This window comes from Ostrea edulis, chromosome 10 (genome assembly GCF_947568905.1).
Source record: "Ostrea edulis chromosome 10, xbOstEdul1.1, whole genome shotgun sequence".
NCBI classification, from domain to species: domain Eukaryota; kingdom Metazoa; phylum Mollusca; class Bivalvia; order Ostreida; family Ostreidae; genus Ostrea; species Ostrea edulis.
In genome coordinates, this window is record NC_079173.1 from 48153120 (window position 1) to 48174798 (window position 21679).

At 37.2% G+C, this 21679-nt stretch overlaps 1 protein-coding gene across 3 annotated transcripts in view; it reads right to left on the reverse strand.

The window, feature by feature from the left end:
* LOC125666226 (uncharacterized) overlaps nucleotides 1-21679 on the reverse strand; it is a 73260-nt gene continuing 51581 nt past the window's right edge. For all 3 annotated transcript variants that reach the window (XM_048899335.2, XM_056151601.1, XM_056151600.1), the window contains 2 exons: nucleotides 20117-20398; nucleotides 1-2084 (listed from right to left, as the gene is read on the reverse strand). In XM_048899335.2, the coding sequence (XP_048755292.2) occupies nucleotides 811-2084; nucleotides 20117-20398 (1556 nt within the window). In that variant the 3' untranslated portion in view covers nucleotides 1-810. The remainder of the gene's footprint in view (nucleotides 2085-20116; nucleotides 20399-21679) is intronic.

Consider the following 21679-nt stretch of genomic DNA (forward strand, 5'->3'; position numbering starts at 1 on the left):
ATATATATATATATAAATCACGAATGCATTTGAGCTATATTCAACATTCAAATTACATGTAAATCTATGATATATTACGCATTTAGATTATATTGTATCAAGTATACCCCAAACGGTACGTTATATGTTCGTAGGACAGTGATATTCAACCTTTAAGCACAATTTGCACCCTGATTGGGTATAGATATATAAATAGAAAAGCATTAAGGAAGTTCATGGTGCACCAATTCAGCTGTCATGTGAATTAATCACGTATTTCTCTGAGAGCGAGATTGTAACAGAATGTCAGGGCAATACCTGTACCCATAACGAAGGAAGTGTGGGAACCTGTTTTACTACTGTTGACCCTCAAGTGGTTACGGTTCACCGATCTATTTGAAATGCAAACTCACTTTTACGCTTCTTCAACGCGAAATTATGACTAAATGTCAATGCTGTACATATATACGTAACGGAAAAAAAGTCCGAAAAACATGACCTCGGACGACACACGTTCGGACGCACGGACAACGCCAGAATATGGTAAACCCCGTCTGAGGGCAGGTGTATAACAAGAAGCATATATGTACTGCACGCTATATACCAACATTATGAATTATCTCATTTTCTTTAACAATTCAGAAGCTTGTGTTTATATCTCTCTTTTCCATAAGTTCCCGATTCGTTCATTATATCAGTATCTGTCGTATTCTTGAGTTGTATAAAGATTATGTATTCCTTACTCGTTCATTAAGGCACCTGTCCTTTTTGTGAATGAACGCGTTAATTGAGTAAAAAAAATCCTTGAACAATCATCTATGAAGTTAGATATCACCGCAATCTTCTAAGCAACACTTTTACTACATCGTAATGCTTATTTTGACGCGCAATGCCAAGAGGACTGGTTCCATCATTTCTACATAAATTGATGTCAGCGCCATTGTTTAGTAAATGCTGTACCATGCTGTTATGTCCATTTTGACAAGCTATATATAGAGGACTGACTCCATCATTCTGACATAAATTGATATCAGCGCCATTGTTCAGTAAAAGTTGTACCGTGCTGTCATGTCCTTTTTCACAAGCTATATATAGAGGACTGGCTCCATTATTGGTACATAAATTTATATCGGCACCATTGTTCAGTAACAGTTGTACCGTGTTGTCATGTCCATTTTGACAAGCTATATATAGAGGACTGGCTCCATTATTGGTACATAAATTTATATCGGCACCATTGTTCAGTAACAGTTGTACCGTGTTGTCATGTCCATTTTGACAAGCTATATATAGAGGACTGACTCCATTCTTTTTACATAAATTGATATTGGCGCCATTGTTTAGTAAGAGTTGTATTGTGCTGTCATGTCCTTTATAACAAGCTATATATAGAGGAGTGACTCCATTTTTTTTACATAAATTGATATCAGCGCCATTGTTCAGTAAAAGTTGTACCGTGCTGTCATGTCCTTTTTCACAAGCTATATATAGAGGACTGTCTCCCTCATTCCGACATAAATTGATGTCGGCGCCATTGTTCAGTAAAAGTTGTACCGTGCTGTCATGTCCTTTATAACAAGCTATATATAGAGGACTGAATCCCTCATTCATACATAAATTGATATCGGTGCCATGGTTCAGGAAAAGTTGTACCGTGCTGTCGTGTCCTTTATTACAGGCTATGTGAAGAGGACTGAATCCCTCATTCATACATAAATTGATATCAGCGCCGTTGTTCAGTAAAAGTTGTACCGTGATGTCATGTCCATTTTGACAAGCTATATATAGAGGACTGATTCCATCATTCTGACATAAATTGATATCTGCGCCATTGTTCAGTAAAAGATGTACAGTGCTGTCATGTCCTTTTCCACAAGCTATATATAAAGGACTGGCTCCTGTATTTCTATATAAATTTATATTGGCGCCATTGTTCAGTAAAATTTGTACCGTGCTGTGATGTCCTTCTTTACAGGCTATGTGAAGAGGATTGAATCCTTCATTGTCATATACATTGATGTCGGCGCCATTTTGCAGTAGTTGTTGTACAGCGGTATCATCACCAACTTGACAAGCTTCATGAAGTGGAGTGTAGCCATTCGTTCCTAATGAATTCATTAAAAAATACAATCAAAGGATAACAGCGATATTTCACAGAATTTTATTAAAAATTCCACACGCAGACAGGATTACCTGCCCTTGATACAAACATAAATTGCACTCGAATAATTCTTTAAAATTCAGATAACTACGAACCATTTTTCCAAAGTTTTCTCATTTTCGCAATTTTTCTCGTTTAAAGTCAGCATTTTGCAAATCCGTTAGTCGTTATAACGATGAAAAGGGGAAGATAACGAACAGTGATCAATCTCATAATTCCTATAGGGAATAAAAACCAACGATTTAATTTACCAATACAAGTTGTGTCACGTATTTCAAACCAACTCTCAGATCATTTTTACACAGGTCCTCTTTGTATTTTCAAATGTTTAATTACTCTGATATTTCAGATGCATTTTTGATGAAATGTGTAACTCCGGGGTGTTTTTAATTCCATGGAATACACAAATCTTGCATAGAAACCATTTTAGAAAATGTTATACCATCGATTATAGTACATTATATGTCAAAGACTTGGGCCCCCGCGGACCAAAATTCCTTTTAAAAAGTCGGTGCCTTTGAAGTTACAGCCCCCCTCTGTATCACGGTGTGTTCACCGAGTAGGATGGCGTTTCAGGGAGTACTGGTGTCTTGTGGATATAAGATATGTAGTACAATTGTCTTGCATAATATCATTATGATATTGAGTATATAAACTATAAATATGAATATTTCATGAGCAATTGAAAATTGATTGAATGACAGGTGAAGATAACGAACAATGATCAATCTCATAAATCCTTCAAGCAATACAAAATAGATAGTTGGGCAAACACGGACCCCTAGACACACCAGAGGTGGGATAAGGTACCTAGAAGTAAGCATGCCCAGTTTATGAGGTGATATCGGGTTTCCAATTATTGATTTTGTTAATTTTCCAGTCATTCATAATATGTGTACTACTTTCAGTGCATTGATTTTAGACTGTCAACAAACCACTCATTGTGTCTAGAGAAATTGTTATTCCGTGTAGATATAATGTTATATCATGAACAGCCCCAGACATAATTATGAGTGTTAATTGAGAGCATTTTGAATACCGCAATTTGGCTATGTCTAAATGTGAAGCTTTGAATACTGTTTAAAAATGTAAAATTTAATTTAAATTAGTGTCTGATTTACTGGTTTAAAGTATGAGACCGATTTAATGTCAGATTGGATCAGTCAATGTTCGAATCAAACTTCTTCGTGATTCGGAACTGGCAGTGTGATTCGGAATACACCCATGAACTCGGGTATGGAAAATGCAAACACTGATGACATTTACAAAAACTTTCAGATGATTTAAATATTTTTTTCAGTTGAGAAACGTCTGATCTTCTCACAAGATTGAAGCACAAGGGCTTCTTATCCATTTCGTTCTCAATCTATATATACTACTCAAAATTTGACAAGGATCATAGATATTTTTCTGTTTAAATAATTGATAACTGCATAACTGGCAATATTGTGTGTAAGTGAAATAAAAAAAAACGTCTTCAACAAACTTGCACGTGCATTTCATGCCATGGGAAATGCGTTTCTCATTACAGTTTATGCTTTTGCTACCATTGCACGATTTTCACTCAGGCATCGATGTCTGATTCTTTCTAAAATTTCAAACTCACTTGAGTGTTTACACTACGTTTATCAACACAATGCCCCCTCAACGTGTAAGACGTCGCTTGACGACAGAACAACTGGGCAGATGTATTGGAATGCTGACGCTGGCTTTCACAACGTGACGTTGCAAATGCACTAAACGACAGCCAGAGCTTTGTAAACAGGGCCTGGAACCGGCAGCAAACTTTTGGTACAGCAGCACACCGACATGGGGGGGGGGGGAGGTCGTCAGAGGTCGACAACCCAACGCCAAGACCATGTTGTGGCTCTTCAGGCACGACACCATCCCTTCTGAACAGCAGCCAGCCTACGTAACGACCTCCTGAACGCCTCGGGGGTGAATGTGTCCACTCAGACGATACGGAATCGGCTTCAAAATGCAGGTCTCAACTCGAGAAGGGCATGTGTTCAAGTCCCTCTGATTGTTCGACACCGGCGGGAGCAATTGGACTGGGCTGAAGATCATGTAACTTGGACACAGAACGATTGGGTTCAAGTTCTGTTCACCGATGAGTCCAGGTATTGTTTGGACTTTACAGACAGGAGGCACCGAGTGTGGCGACAACAACGTGAACGTTTCCATGATGCCAACATCAGTGAACATGACCGATATGGTGGTGGTTCCATCATGGTCTGAGGTGGAATCAGCAGGGATGGAAGAACATATCTTCATGTCCTGGAGAGAGGAACAATGACGGGGGTGCGGTACCGAGATGAGATCCTCCATGTTTACGTCAGACCCTACGCTGGTGCTGTTAGCCCTGAGTTCATCCTGATGGATGATAACGCCCGTCCTCATCGCGCCAGGGTGGTGGAGCAGTACCTTCAGCAGGAGACAATTGTCCGTATGGACTGGCCAGCGCGCTCGCCGGATTTGAACCCGATTGAGCATGTATGGAATATGCTGCAGGTTGTCCTTTAACACCGTAGAGTACAACCTACGACTTTGGCAGAGCTCGGAAACGCCCTCGTGGAAGAGTGGAACAACCTTCCCATTGGAAACATCCGGGTGCTTATGACAGCATGACTCGACATTGTCAAGCCGTCATTGATGCAAGGGGAGGCCATATTCGGTATTGACACTTCATCGACTAAGTGTAATGATGGACTATCCCTCAAAACTGTGTAATTCGTTCTCTGGTTTGTAATGAAATGCCTTTTGGTGTTGTTATTAGATTTCAAGCATTCCGTATTGATAAAAGTTCATGCCGTTCATGAATTTTCATTCATAACCCGAGTAAACACGTTTCTGATTCAAATTTATGTCTTTTGTTATGTTAGTGGTAAATTACTCACATATGACATAGTGATCCTTATCAAATTTTGAGTATATAAGGGGATGCTTACTCCTCCTAGACACCTGATCCCACCTCTGGTGTGTCCAGGGGTCCGTGTTTTCCCAACTATCTATTTTGTATTGCTTATAGGAGTTATGAGATTGATCACCGTTCGTTATCTTCACCTTGCATCTAACATGATACTACACGAAAATAGGATACCGGTGTTGTATAACAGCCTTTCCCCCATAGTAGCTTTCCCCCACCCCGGGAAATGGCTATATAGTAGATCTTCCCCAACAGTAAGATTACCCTTCAAGTTTTTGGTTTTGATTTTAGAAAACAAATTATGAAAAGGCAGTCAGAAATATTGATATTACATAGATCTGAGTATCGAAAAGTGTATGTTGCCGATAGTTTGAATGTAGCAGGGTTTTCACTTCCTTTTCATTGAATAGGCCTATAAAGGATTTGAGGAGGCCCAAAAAATTTGGGGGTGGGGGGTCTGGAGGGTTTACCCCCCTGAAAATTTTGAAAATCAGGAAGCAAAATCCTGCCTTCTGGCGCATTCTGAGGGTAAATTTATTGTTTAAAATATGTGAAGTTATATATCTTTTTTTCAGGTATTTCAGCAAAGTGCATAAAATATGACATTCAGTCGTCAGCATTCAAATTCATATCTATAACAAAAAGTTTGTTTTCAAATAAAAATGAATCATGATCAATTAAGTCCCAGAAAATTTTGAATATCAGGAACGCAAAATCCTGTATTCTGGCGGCATATTTAGAAACACATGACAGTCTTCAAAAAATCTGCAATCAATAATGCTACAGGTAAACAGTAAACTTAATTGAACGAATAACCATGCAAAATAAGTGGGAATTAATTTTATTTTTAACCTTTAGATCGCTTCGTTTGCTTGCTTTGGATTTGAAAATAGTCTTTAACTGTTCTTTTCATCACCAGTTCTTCACGTTCATCTTTTTTGTTTTTTATCAGTGTTGTGGGTCAGCGTGGTACATTTGGGAAGATTCCCGTTCATTCAAAACGCAACATCGACTCGGAATTTATAGCCAATGAAAATCCTTCATAGATTATACACGATATTCGCAACCAATGAAAATCCGCGATACGTAACGCTTTCAACAACGAGGAAGTGATATGCACCGTCTATATTTAACTAATAAACGCAGTATATTCTAACTAATAAGTACTGGTTATTTCGATGAGAATAATAATTAACTTCAAGTTAAAAAAAAAGATGCAATATTTTTTTTTCAAACACGATTTGAACCGGCAACTTAGTCGTCTGAGGTGGTCAATTCGGCCGGCGGCCGGTTCCTAACGAAAACACTGAATGTAGATACATGAACTTTCATAGGGATACATTTTAGAGATATACTCTACGGTATTACTGAGAAAGTTACAATTAGGACTGCAGAACATCATTGAACATAAAGATTTATTCTGATACATTGATTAAAAGCGTTTTGTGGTAAACAAAAAGTAAGCTACAATGTATCAGAATAAATATTTATGTTCAATTATGTTCTACAGTCTTATGGTAATTGTATCCATATCTTGAATTAACAAGAGACCAACAGGCCTTGACGGTCACCTGAGGACATGCATGGACCTGTCTGAAAGGCTCTTATTTGTATAATCCAGCAAAGCCTCTACAATTGAAATATTTGGTAGACTGCCTTATATAACATCTTTACAAAAGCATTCAGTGTTCAATATCTCAATATATTTTGGCAGATTAATAGACGGAATTTCAGACCCCCCTCCAGCAAATTCTTTCCCCAAAAGTATTACTCGGGTAGGCAGCATCTTGATCACCTCATATTTCTTCTTTTTATTTATCTAGTTTTCATATAACATCCAAACAACTAGACATGCGATTTTGGTCAGTCAGAGTAGCGGCTGTTTGTCAAGCATGCGGCTACGTTTTCATACTGCCCAGCAGGGGTCTTTTCTTGTCGAAGTTAGTCTGGGTAATGGGTAGCCAGAGAGACAAACATTTTACTGTGTGGTCATTGGTTTTCTCCAGCCGGTAAGCTATTTTGTGTAAATATTTGCGAGGTTTCGGGTTAATTTTCTCGTGTATTGTGTTTTAAATTTTGTTGTTAACCAAGTCGCTTTGTGTATAGGTTTTAGGTTAAGTAATTGCTATTTCAGTGCAGAGGGGTTTTAAGAAGCTATCTTGGCCATATCAGACAGTACTCTCAGCGTCCAGAAGGTGCTCGAAGTGGGGATCAGAACACATGAGACCGCGCTGCACATGGGTGTTCCACGTGGTGGATTCGGCAATTATTTTGTGGGCCTAGTGTTCACATTAGTTTAAAGTCGGCATAACCCAGTATCGTTATTCAGTGAGAGACCTGTGAGTCCGGGACTGGAAGCGGAGGGGGCTGTTTGCTCTGTATGGAGGCCTGGTGGTGCCAAGTGTGACGTGGCGTTAAATTGAATTGTGCTGAGTAGCCAAACTTTCATATTGAGTTTCAGTAAATTAACATTTTATCAAAAAGGAATTTGAGAAATTTTGTATTTTACAAAACGTAAATTACTACTGTTTAACTTTTTCTGTAGTTAGCGGAATTTGCTACTATTTGAACCATTTTGTAATACATTTATTACAAGTTAGATTTTCAGCCTGGACTGACATATTCGTTGTATTGACTATTGAATTGTCTTGACAGTTATACGTTATATTCATTGTCAATATTGCCAGGTTTATTATACCAATTTATATTTTCTTTCTCGGTGAGGGAGTGTGTGTGTGTGTGTGTGAAAGTGTGATTTCCTTGTGTTTTTCAAACATCTATTTTTTATCTTATTGCTAAATAAATTTTCTTTTTATATATCCTACGATTTTTCATTTTCTCTATTGCCTACACAAAATCCAAAATAACTTCATTACAAATACAGAATAGATAGTTGGGTAAACACGGACACCGGACCCATCAGAAGAGAGATCAGGTGACTAGGAGGAGTAAGCATCCCCCGTCGACTGGTCACACCCGCTGTGAGCTCTATATACCCTGTTCAGGTAAACGGAGTTATCCGAAGTCAAAATTAAGTTCGTCAATACAACCTATCATTGGGTCAAATGCTGTCTGACGTGTTTCATACGGATTGTTAAGCCGTTCTTGGCACACTGATTTTGACTGCAGATAACTCCGTTTACCTGATCAGGAGATAGGGCTCACGGCGGGTGTGACCGGTCAACAGGGGATGCTTACTCCTCCTAGGCACCTGATCCCACCTCTGGTGTGTCATGGGGTTCGTATTTGCCCAACTATCTATTTTGTATTCCTTATAGGAGTTATGAGATTGATCGCTGTTCGTTATCTTCACATTGCATACTAGTACTTTGATTCAGAAAAAAAATCAAAGGTAAAAAAGGTAATAAAAAAAAACCAATTCATCATTTGATTATTTTATAAGCTTATAAAAGCTCTATGATCCTTCATTTAAAGAGATTTAACATAAGAACGATTTGGCTTAGTGGTTTTGGAGAAGATTTTTGAAAAGTTGTCAATGCATTTTACTATTTCGCTGTTATTGTGTCCCTTCATTTAAATAACCTTGAATCCTCATTGCCCAAGGTCGGGTTGTGCCAAGTTTGGTTGAAATTAGTCCAGTGGTTCTGGAGAAGAAGTCGAAAATACAGAAAGGTTACAGACAACGGAGAAGAGGTGATCAGAAAAGTTCAGTTTAGCTAGCTAAAAACGTTTTAAGAATGCAAACTAAAAATCAAAACTTTTCCAGAATTTTCTTCGTATAGGAATAAAATATGATTACGTTGTCCATCTGTCAGATTCAATATAAATTCATCTATGAAGAAATTTTGTAAACAAATGTGTATAAATCAAAGCACTGACAGTACATCTGGGACTGACCTGCACCGCCTGGAATAGTTACGATTATATCAAGAACATGTTCACATCTACTAATCCATCAATGACCTGAGAACAGTTGAGGGGAAAGTTTCCTCTCAAAAACATATAATTCAATTGAAAAAACCCACTTCCCCCTAATGAGGTGTTAAGAACCATGTCTAGAGAGACAGCGAGTTGATTCCTTAGTAGCGGCAATTTTGAATCAGGGGTTGGCAATCAACAGAGTTGTGGAATATCTGTATGGAAAGTTTTTGTGTTAATCAAAAGGAGAGATACAATTTTGATTCCTCGAACGATGAATACTTATCCGTTTAATCAACAAATTCTGAGTTGCCCAAATAGGTGATCTTTTAAATGCACGAACTATTCTGATTTTACATTCTAAATATGTATATGATCATTTTATATACATGCAACATTCGACTGAATGAAACGATGTTTGTTCAATTAATATATATTTCCAAAAATCCCAATCAAGGGAATTCGGAAATTAACTATCCATTAAGGATATGCAAGGTGAAGATAACGAACAGTGATCAATCTCATAACTCCCACAAGCAATACAAATTAGATAGTTGGGCAAACACGGACCCCTGGACACACCAGAGGTGGGATCAGGTGCCTAGGAGGAGTAAGCATCCCCTGTTGACCGGTCACACCCGCCGTGAGCCCCATATCCTGATCAGGTAAACGGAGTTATCCGCAGTCAAAATCAGTGTGCCAAGAACGGCTTAACAATCGGTATGAAACACGTCAGACAGCATTTGACCCAATGCGAGGTTGTATTGACGAACTAGATCGTTATAACGACCATATAATTTGCGAAATGCTGACTTCAATCGAGACTGTTGAAATCCTTGTACCATCAACTTGTTTGTCAGTAGCTTACCTCGATTTAAAAACTGACTATACCCAGAACAAGCTCTTGCATATCGAATCAGTTGAGATATATAAACACCATATGCAGGTGATAATGGAATATTGCTACATAAATGTGGGAAGTTGACGATGGAGAAGCTGAAATCATCCCGTTTGTCATACAGTTGAGTTGTTAGTTTGCCGTTAATGTCTACTTTCAATAAAATATCCAAGTATGAAGCAGAAGTGGACGACTCTGTGGTGTCCTTTATTTCGAGCTCACAGGGATATATCAAATCGACATATGAATGAAAGCTATCATTGTTAATAGACAAAACGTCATCGATATATCTAAAAGTCGAATTGAAGGTCACAGCGAGAGATTTTTTCTTCTCACGTAGAAGTTTTTGAATAAATTCTGCTTCATATGAATATAAAAACAGATCAGCTAACAAAGGAGCACAATTCGTGCCCATAGGAATTCCAACAGACTGTTGGAAGACCTGATCACCAAAGACCACGAAGATATTGTCAATGAGGAACTGTAGCATATTTTTGATTTCAACTTCAGAGTATTTGTGCGTGGAATCAGAGTGGAATTTAACAAAGTAAGTTTTTGAATGATTGATCACTAGATATGAATATTTCCGTTTTCCGTTTTTGTTGAAGAAGCAACTGTCTATGATGTCAAAAAGTCTAGTCTTTAATTTATCGTAAGGAATATAAAGGATATAAAAGAATTGAATAGCCAGAAAAGGATTAATTTCAGAATGGAAAGAATATGTATGGGAATGCTCCGCCGTAAATGTAACCGGAATGAAAAGAAGGGGGAAATTTACTATATAGTGGGTTTTCCGTTTTCCGTAGGTGTCATCTGATTATAAAAGGGGAAAATCCTACTATATAGCCATATTTTCGTGGGGGAAGATCTACTATATAGCCATTTTCCGGGAGGGGGGAACTACGATACAGCCATTTTTCCGGGGGGGGGAGATGGCTATGGGGAAAGGCTACTATACAACACCAGTTGTAAACGAAGCCCAAAATCACCTTAGTTCCAAGAAACATATCGTATCTTCCTATCCAAATGGCTTTAATACAAGTCCAACGTAGTACAACCCTTTTATATTTAATCTAATGAGTTTTATAAACGACAATAATTCAATCTGTCTGCATTATCGTCAATCACGCACAGGAAAAGATAACTCATGCAATGAAGCTAACGTAGTCCAATCTTTTTATGTTGGATGTAATGAGTTTTATAGACTGGCGTGTTGTACACTGCATTTAAAATCTGGTTGAAATAAAATCCCGCTTTAAATACGGTCATTTGCGTAAAACAAAAATTCTAGGTTTTTCGTTCTATATATAAACACTTCCGAGAGTTTCGGAAAGCAGGTACATGAATTATGTAATTTTGGTGATTAAACAATTAGTTTTACAATGCCATTATTCTTCTATATATATTTCGTTTGATCAAAATCGATTATCTAACATAGTCTTACTAGGGTTTCTCTTGTTTTTGTACATCATTAATGTTTTTATTATTCATTAATTTATATTGCTATTCCATTGAGAGATTTTGAGTAAAAAAGATTTCCATCACTTTCACAGGGAATGCATCCCCCGCTTTTTTGGGTTTTTGTTTTTTTTGTTTTTAGAAAATAGACAATGGAATATAAGTACAGTCGTTACTAGTAATCAACGATATTTTAGCTACTGCAAACATACTTGAATTAATGCTTTTATAATTGATAAAAACATACATGTATATTCTATCTCCCATTTGATTGTCATCAAATTCAATGTCTTTTTAAACATGGCAATTGTCAGCTATTTTATCAGTCATTTGCAGTAGAAAGTCCATTTTAGATTCATTTGTCGATTCTATCGTAAACGACATTCAATTCCCTGGCTGCGTTCTAAATGGGTAGGAACAGACGGGGCTTTGTCTTCGTTATTGTCATATAGCTTTTCTGCTTTTCCACTTTAAGTCGCGACCATTAACAATATTTCTTCGTCAGTAAGTGATTTGAAAAACTACTCAATATTTTATCGAAATTCAAAAATTCTCGGACAGTCACATCACGTATGGACACAAAATCCGATAGGCTATAGAATTAATATATAGGCTATAAAATTAATATATAGGCTATAAAATCAATGTATCGGTTATGACATTAATATATAGGCTGTAGAATTGATATATAGGCTATAGAATTAATATATAGGCTATAATTTAAAGGCGATAACATTTATATATAGGCTAAATAAATAATTTAAAGGCTATAAAATTTGGACACAAAACCGATAGAGTATAGAATTAATATATAGGCTATCTATTTAATATCTAGGCTATATGATTAGTATATAGGCTATATGATAAATGTATAGGTTATAGCATTAAGATATAGGCTATAGAATTAATATATAGGCTATAGAATTAATATATACACTATATGATTAATATGTAGGCTATATAATTAATATATAGGCTATACAAATAATATATAGGCTATATAATTAATATATAGGCTATATGATAAATGTATAGGTTATAGAATTAATATATAGGTTATAGAATTAATATATAGGCTATAGGATTAATATATAGACTATAAAATTTTATTCTTTTAACATTTAGGCGGCCGCCACTTATTTAACATGCAGAATCTGACTTCCTCACCGGGTGTCTTATGTATTGATATATTTTCAAAAAATCCTTGCCTTGGCGGGTGAAACGCTTTCCGAGGCTAATTTAAAAAACCGGGGAGACGATTTGTGGTGAAATGTCGTCCGAAATCGTCGTCGGTGATGATTTGGGATGGGGTAACTTTTTAGGGTGTAAGAGTAGATTGACCATTGACCTTTGACCTTTGACCATGTGACCTCCAAATCAATAGGGATCATCTACTTACAATATATCAGCATATCAAGTTGGATGCCTATAAAGCAAAAATATTCTCAATATCTTGAGAGGACATTATATTCCTACGTTCCATTTGACCCTTGTCTCTTGACCATTTGACCTCAAAAGCAACAGGGGTCGTCTATGTCTTACGAAGTGTGATGTCTGTGAAGCAAAGGGTTATCAAGATATTGAGCGAACAGTATCTTTCCATGTCCAATTTGACCTTTGATTTTTGATCATGTGACACCAAAATCGATAGGAGTCATCTACTTCTTATGATGTACCAGTGTGCCAATTTATGGCTGTCCAGCAAAGAGTCTCAAGATATTGAGCGAACAGCATATTCCTATGTCCAGTTTGACCCTTCATCTTTGAACACAATACCACGAAATCAATGAAAGTATTTTACTACTTATGATGTACCATTGTATCAAGTTTGATGACTGTCAAGCAAAGGGTTTTCAAGTCATCGAGCGGACAGTATATTTCTATGTCCAGTTTGAGCCTTCACCTTTAACCATAAGACCTAAAACAATAAGGGTAATCTCTTCAGGGTTAGGGTTATGATTGAGCAGTGTACCAAGTTAATGTCTGTAAAGCAAAGGGTCCTACAGATATTGGGGAGACAATATACTCATGGCCAGTTTGAACATGTGACCTCAACATCTATAAAATTGATCTACACCTTAATATGTACAAGTGTGCCAGGTTTGATGTCTGTCAAGCAAATATTTCTTAAGATATTGAGCGGACAGTATCTGTCCATGTCCAGTTTGACTTTGACCTTTGATCATAAGGCATAAAAACAGTTGAGGTCATCTATTACTTACGGTGTGCCATTTTACCAAGTTTGATGTCTGTCAAGCGAAGGGTTTTCAAGATATTTAGCGGAGAGTATATTCCCATATCCAGTTTGACCCTTGACTTTAACTATGTGACCCCAAAATCAATAGGAATTATCTACTTCTTACGATGTATCGGTGTACCAAGTTTGTTAACAATGTAGTTGTAAATATATTGAACAGACAGTATATTCCTATGTCCAGTTTAACTCTTGACCTTTGACCACGTGACCTAAAACAATAGAGGTCATCTATTCCTTACGATGTACCAGTGTACCAAGTTTGACATCTGTCTCGGAAAGGGTTCTCAAGATATTGAGCAGACTTCTATATCCAGTTTACCATTGAGCTTCGAGTGATTGCTTAATTGATTGAATCTTACTTAACGTTTTTCTCGAGAATTTTTCACTCATATGGAGACGTCAACAAGACCGGTGAAGGGCGCACATTTAGGCCTTTGCTCGGCACTTACGGCCATCGAACAGACAGGGTTCTTTAGCGTACCACACCAACAGTGACACGGGACATGCGTTTTTAAGGTCATATCCGATGACCCATGACATTCACACCTGCTGCCGAACGTTTGGCGATGGAACTGTCACTACCTGTTTTAACGACTTAGGTATGTCTTGGTCCATTTTCAGACGTCTTTAATCATTGACCGTTGTGTACGTTATCGGCGCCCAACTCCAGGCCATGGTGATTGCAAATTTGTTGTTTCACAGCAGTGACCTGGTGTACCGCTATTTTGTCAGGGTCTTTCAATGTAGTTAATGGTTTTGCTATTTGAATGGTTTAGTAATTTGTGTTTAGGTAGATATAATCCATTATTTAGACATTTTTCAATCACAATTTAGTAGCTTTGGATTAGTTTGTGTACAACTGTGAAGGATTTATCTATGGATTAGGTGTTCTCTGTAATAGGTCCTGAGTTAGAGTTGTTTTCTCAGGAAACATTCATGGTGGTGATTATTTCACTTCGTCCTTGCTTCTTGTTTGAGGGAGGATTTCGAAGGTTAATGGGTACGAATATTTGGGGTGAGGTTTACTAGTCCCCAGTTCAGTTCTCGTGAGATTGACAGGTCAGACTTTAGATGAGGATCTCCATATTGTTGGTACGGATCCCAAGAGAACTTTATTAGTTTCGTTTGACCTAAGAAAAGTGCCAGCTATGATACCAGAAGATTTTTAGGGATTTAGATTGGTTGGTTGACGACTACTCGTCCACCATGGGGAGGGACTCAGTTATGCCCGATGTCGCAGTGAGGCCTACTACTATTATATATTTGAGGGTTACATATCAAGTTCTTGGAATCTCCCAGAATATTTAATCCCTGCCACTGCATCCCCTCACTCAAATGTCGGGAAGATCAGCCCAACTCCCTCACCGATAACGTGATGAACAGGCCCCGGGTCAGTTGGGTCAGGGTTTGTATCAGGGGTTCTAGTCAGCACAAACATATCCCTACACCCAAATCGTATTCCCTAGTTGCCCTTTAGTCGGAATCTGGAGTTACTCCCGGAACTAACCACCTCCCATAGTTTCTCAATTGTCCTGATCTCCTCGCAAGGCCCTCTGGCCCTTTACCATACAGTGCAGCTTCACAAAACCTACTCATTCCATTTCCTTGACCCTATGTCGGGGGGGTGCCCAATACGCCCCCTCCTTGGTATCCCCTATGGTTGGTTTTTATCAGGCAACATCGTTGCCATGACCGTCCCCCTATCAGTAGCAGGGGCCCTCTGCTCATTTTCAGGCACAGTCTGGTACCCCTGTTTGTAGGGGAGAAGAGGGGGGGGGGGTGAATAGCCAACGTTAAGTTTCAGTTAGGTAAACCATGATCACATACGTCAGTAAATGAACGTTCCACCTAGGAGGTAGTCCCTGTATCCCATACAGCCAGTTCCCAAATACTCTTGTACTGGGAAACACGCGATTCACACAGGCAGAAATACACCTAGGTAGACGAATTCGCGGTAGACCAATTCGAGGGTGAAAACTTATAGCCTTATAGGTCCCCTTGTTTGTCTTTATACTCTTTTAGCGGACTCTTCAAAGATTAAGTTGATATAAGCCTTCATTATGACCCTACATTATGTAAAATTAGGAACTTTCAGGTGAGCTTAATTGCCTTTACAGGCCTCTTTGACCCCTTTTTAAAGGTTTTATGTTTGACTTCGTTGTTTGTATCAGGGGTTCTAGTCAGCACCAACATATCCCTACACCCGAATCGTCTTTTACCAGTTTTGTTTTATTCCTACACCCTTTAGTCAACTATTAGAGAGGTCTGAATAGTGGTCCCGCCGTTTGGTGGCCCAAGATGGTACCCATACAGTCCTAAAATGAGGGTGAAAAATGATAGTACTAGGGGTTCAGTTCTTTGTCTACACACTCCTTTTGTGGATTCTTCAAATATTAATTTGTTATCAACATTCATTATCTTCCTATGTGATGGAACGTCAGAAACTTTCAGGTTAGCTTAATTGCCTTCAAGTATGAAACTCGTTAATTAAAAATTTATTGATGAATTGTTCGAAAAACTATCCATTTAGATTTATTATTTGTTTCTTTTTAGTATTCTGTGAACTTTCTTATTGGTTGCTAGCTTCTATGGCTTTATTGACTGGTGGTTAGTGGCTGCTAGCTTCAGCCTAGTTTTGTACACTCGATACATAGTAATATAAAAATATTCCTGTACATCTTGTACATACAGTATTGGGTGGTTTCCAACCTCTTCTATTATGAAAATAAAGCATTGATTGATTGAATGAAAATGAGACTCTAAACGTTTCTTGGCGATGTACTTGAATGGCATCATGACAGGGATATAGGGATATAGTGGAGGATACCAGTATTGTGATCCCAATCATTTTTCAGACATTGAATTTTGTTTTAAATATCGATGACTATCCCCCTTCCTCCGTATTTTCTGACACCCAGGACAAAGTGAATTCCCCATATCTTCCATGCTATAGGCCTAAACTCACCTGGCCGTTGGTACACAATACACCCACGTTTTTAAAATATTATCAGTATTCTCTTAACTGTTTGTGTAGTTAATGGTATTCGGAAGATCTCGTCTCGTGTGTTTTGTTGTAAAAATAGTGACTGCGACAGAAATATCTCGGCATCACACTTTCCATTCGTTATAGGTTGCGAGTTTAAAGCGATGAAGTTGAACGGCGTGAATCAATTATTGCGCAACAAAAAAAACAAAAAAAACAACAACATTCAATCCATGAATCATCAGTAGATTTAGAGTCACCGTTCTTTTCAGTTGGTAGGTACATTATTGTTGTTTTTTAATAGCATTTTTCAACATTTTGTTTTTACAGAATGTCACCGGCTAAGTTGCACAACTTGTTCATCTAATTGGATTGGTGGTTCGACAATTCTAAACACAGTTTTTATGCAAGATTTGTTTATTACATTCAAACAAAACTGCTCTGGGCTGAGTTTTACTAAACCTCGTAAGCTCTAGATTTCATCGTAACCTTAAGTTATGATAAATATCCGTCTTATTAAATTTCTTAACTTAGGTTATGTTGAAAAATCATCGTAACTCAACGACAGCCTATGGTCTATCTTAAGCTAATATTTTTTTTCGTAAGTTATTGTCAACTATAAAATAAAAATGGCTGTCCTCATGCTGTGTGAGACAAAATGAAAACAAACCTCTGCGTCCTCGTTGAAATTTTAGCGACAGAAGCGATGTTTTCACACTGTGACAGATATTGAACTCAGTGAATGCTGGGCTATAAGTTTCCAAAAACACATAATCAGTTCACTGTGGAATTTCCCCAAAGTTCCACCTCCAAGTATACTTATTAGAACACCACAGCCATATATTGACAAACTCCGTATAGTGTCAACTCTCCGGGATTACTTTCCCCTACGAATAATGATATTGGAGTTGTAGCGTAACGGAATATACTGAACTGACTGGAGCTTGATATTTTGACATGGGAAATCGAGTTCTCCACAGAAAAAAAATGATGACATGTGACGTCATGTTCTATGTTTTGACATCATGTTGCAAATTATGAAGTGACAGGACTGATATTGAACAAACTTTCATGTGCAACAGAGACTACAAACTCCTTCTATAAATTTAAGTAGCAACCGCTCACTTGGGGTACTAAATTTCTACAATTCTCTGCTGAAGAAAAAAGGCTCAAAAATAATATGAAAACGATTGAGATTTCGTATGCAATCATCAAAAACAAATACATTTTTGTACAAAAATATTCTTAAATTCTCTTAATTATTTTTTTATTTGCTTTAAAATTGTTTACTCTCCAATGAGGATCTCATCAACTGCTGAACGTCAGTGTTAAATATATATGTACTATGAAATATTGAAAGCGAAAGCATCAAATGCGCTTGGCGTAACTTACTTAAATTAACTCTACAATGCAAACTTAAGAACACGATAGTAAATCAGAAGCATCGCATCTTAAGTTAAGACTTACGAAATTCTTAAGTCATAATTTTTTGCTTAAGATGAGAAGTTTAGTAGAACTCAGAATATTATTTCACTGATGAGGACCTCATCAGCTGCTGAACGTTCATATTGAATATACTTGTACTATGAAATATTGAAAGTGAAAGTGACAAATGCGCTTGTGCAACTACAGATAGAAAGTTTACGATGGGAACTTAAGAAAACGTTAGTAAAACAAAAGCATAATATCTTGACTTAAAACTTATCAAATTTTTAAGTCAGACATATTTGTGTAAGATAAGAAGTTTAGTAAAACCCAGCCCTGTTTCTTCTATATTAGATTCACCACTTCATCATTTGCATTATGATGTCAACGCATAGTCAGTTTTTAAATCGAGGTAAGCTACTGACAAACAAGTTGATGGTACAGTCTCGATTGAAGTCAGTATTTCGCAAATTTTATGGTCGTTATAACGATCTACTTCATCAGTACAACCTCGCATTGGGTCAAATGCTGTCTGACGTGTTTCATACCGATTGTTAGGCCGTTCTTGGCACACTGATTTCGACTGCGGATAACTCCGTTTACATGATCAGGATATAGGGCTCACGGCGGGTTTGACCGGTCAACAGGGGATGCTTACTCCTTCTATGCACCTGATCCAACCTCTGGTGTGTCCAGGGATCCGTGTTTGCCCAACTATCTATTTTGTATTGCTGGTAGGAGTTATGAGATTGATCACTGTTCGTTATCTTCACCTTGCATACAATATGACGTCGCAGATTACGTGTGTTTGAAACTTTAAAAAATATCTCACAGCGTTAAAACTTCACCCCTGTCGCTAACATTTTAATGAGGACGCCGAGGTTTATTTCTATTTTCTCTCAAGATGTTCCGGATCATCGAACAGAATGAGGACAGCCATTTTTATTTAGTTGACAATAACTTACGGAAAAAGTATTAAGCTCATACGGCACATAGGGTGTCGTGAAGTTACGATGATTTTTTAACATAATTTAAGTGACAAATTTTAATAACACGGCAAATCATAATTTAAGGTTACGAAGAAATCTTCCCGATGCTATTTTATAATTGCTGTATATTAAAAATTAAGAAATAATTGATGAATAATAAGAAATAAAATCATTAAGAAGTGAATAAGAAAAGAAACATATATAATAATGATTGATTACCAAATCCTCGGCCTTCAAAAGTAAGAATCACGGATCTTTCGGATATGACCCTATATAGTGAAGTCGTGTGTCGTGACAGGCGTCGGTACGTTAAAGAACCCCGACTGCTAAAAGCCATAAACGCTAAACATTGGTGTACTCATTAGTCTATGTTCAATAAGATATACAAGATTTATAAAATATATCTTTCAACTGATTTGATACACAAGAGCTTATTCTGGGTACGATCACATTTGAAATCGAGGCAGGATACTGAAAAACACGCCAATGTCGCGTTTAAGGTCATCATATTGCAAATCATATGATCGTTATAATGATATGGTTGCCAATACAACCTATCACTGGGTCAAAAGCTTTCTGAAGTGTTTCATACTGATTGTTAGGAAGTTCTTGGCATATTAATTTTCACGACGGATATCTCCTTTCTCATTATATAGGGTTCACGGCGGGTGTGACCGGTCGTCAGGGGATGTGTACTTCTCTTAGACACCTGATTCCACCTCCGGTATCTCCAGTGGTCCATGTTTGCCCAACTCTTTATTTTGTATTCATTATAGGTGTTATGAGATTGATCACTGTTTTTTATCTTTGCTTTTCACAAGTATGAAGCATGGAGTTGGATGTAATATACTTTTAGAAGCGACAAATATAATTGGTCTGTGAATATACTTTTGGTAAATATTTTAGGTAAAATTAATTCTTTACCGAGCCCCTTCTATGATATCCCAACATTATAAATGTCTTAAAATATACATTAACCTTACAATGAGTTTGAACGATTTCACTGCGTGTTTTGAGAGGATCCACAGGGATGGTGTTTTTTCTTTACTTTTAACCTAAGTCCAATAGTTATTTCTGACATAAATTTCAGTTGATTTGGAATAAGACGTTCAAGTTCGTTTATACATTACAGATACATCCGAATTGGATGATTTCGTTTACCTGATTGTAGCTCAAATGTCCTCCTCCCAACTGTCTGTTTGGTTGCAACTATAAGTTGGTAATGCCCCTCATCATCCTTTGAAAACCTTTTTATGTGAAATGAATCCTTTCTCAATTGACGAAATATTGACTTTGTAGTTTGTCTTAAAATTTCGAATCTGTTTGTAGGATGGTTTTTCTTTAGCCAGATGAAAAGAGATGCATCAACATCAGTGCTCGCCTTCAGTTTCACGTCATCGCCGAACTTCAATTTGGGAAAACTTAAATCTATCTGAGGTATCTCTACATGAAGATAAAAGAATTGATTTTGTAAACAAAATTCCATAAGTCTTGTTCTCGAAAAGTTATAGATTTCTTTTCTCAAAAAACTATCGGAACTCTTTGCTGTATATCACTTAAACTTAAATTGATGATAATCTACAGTTTTCTGAGATTTTGAGAAGATATAATGCTGAGACGGTTAACCGTACTTTTTGTAGTGTAGTTGAAGCTACATTTGGTTAGCTCGGTTCAGTATGTCGGAAATTTAACTCATATAATAAAACACAAAATGGATGAATAATTTTAAACACTACATAAACAGTAAACATAACACGAGTTATGGAGACATAATTTGACATGTTGTGGTTAAAGTTAGTTTCGTTCCGGGTTAGGAAGGGACGATACATATAAACCAGAACTAAATTCTAAATATAAGATATATACCTAAACTTACCGAATAAGTGTTGTTTAAACATCAAATACAAAACATTGCCTTTGCTTAGCATTTTTAGTGAAATGTTAATGAAATCATCACTGTATGTATTCTGGTTTGGGGAGAGGGGTTATGACTTTGATTGGGAGGGGGTATATGTTGCATCCTACCCTTCCGTTAAAAGCGGGTCTGAATTTGATCGGAGGAGGGGGTGTATGAATTTGTTTTTAGCAGACATGATTAGTCATGCACGTTTGTTTTGTCATTGTTGAGATCTTAACCCCCCTTTTTTATTATCAAAGCGGGGAAGGTGAAACCTGTGGTCGCATCCCTTATAATATTTTTTTTCCGGATGCGCCCCTATATTTCAATGAATGGATTTTAACCTCAGGCGAGCCTTCTCACTTGACCAGTGACTTTATATCATGCAAACCAATGTCATGAATTATATTCAAAGTACAATTGTGGGGGTGGTGGGGATCATTGTACTAATGCCTTAGTACTGCTAATTAAACAGTATCGTGGATTTAAATGTAGAGGATATAATGCCTTAGTACTGCTAATTAAACAGTACCGTGGATTTGAATGCAGAAGATATAATTCAAAACAAACTTTAACAATAAAGGCAAATGCCACATGGAAGTTTAGCATGGGTGCCCGGGTAGCGCAGAGGTAGTACTTTTATTTATATTTAAAAAAAACAAGATATACATGAATTATCTCTTTTAACAGTTATTGTACTGATTAAAATGTAATTACTATATATCTGTTTTGTATTGCTTGTAGGAGTTATGAGATTGGTCGCTGTTCGTTATCTTCACCTTGCATGATGATAAAAATAAATAAAAGATTTTAAAAAATCACTCTCA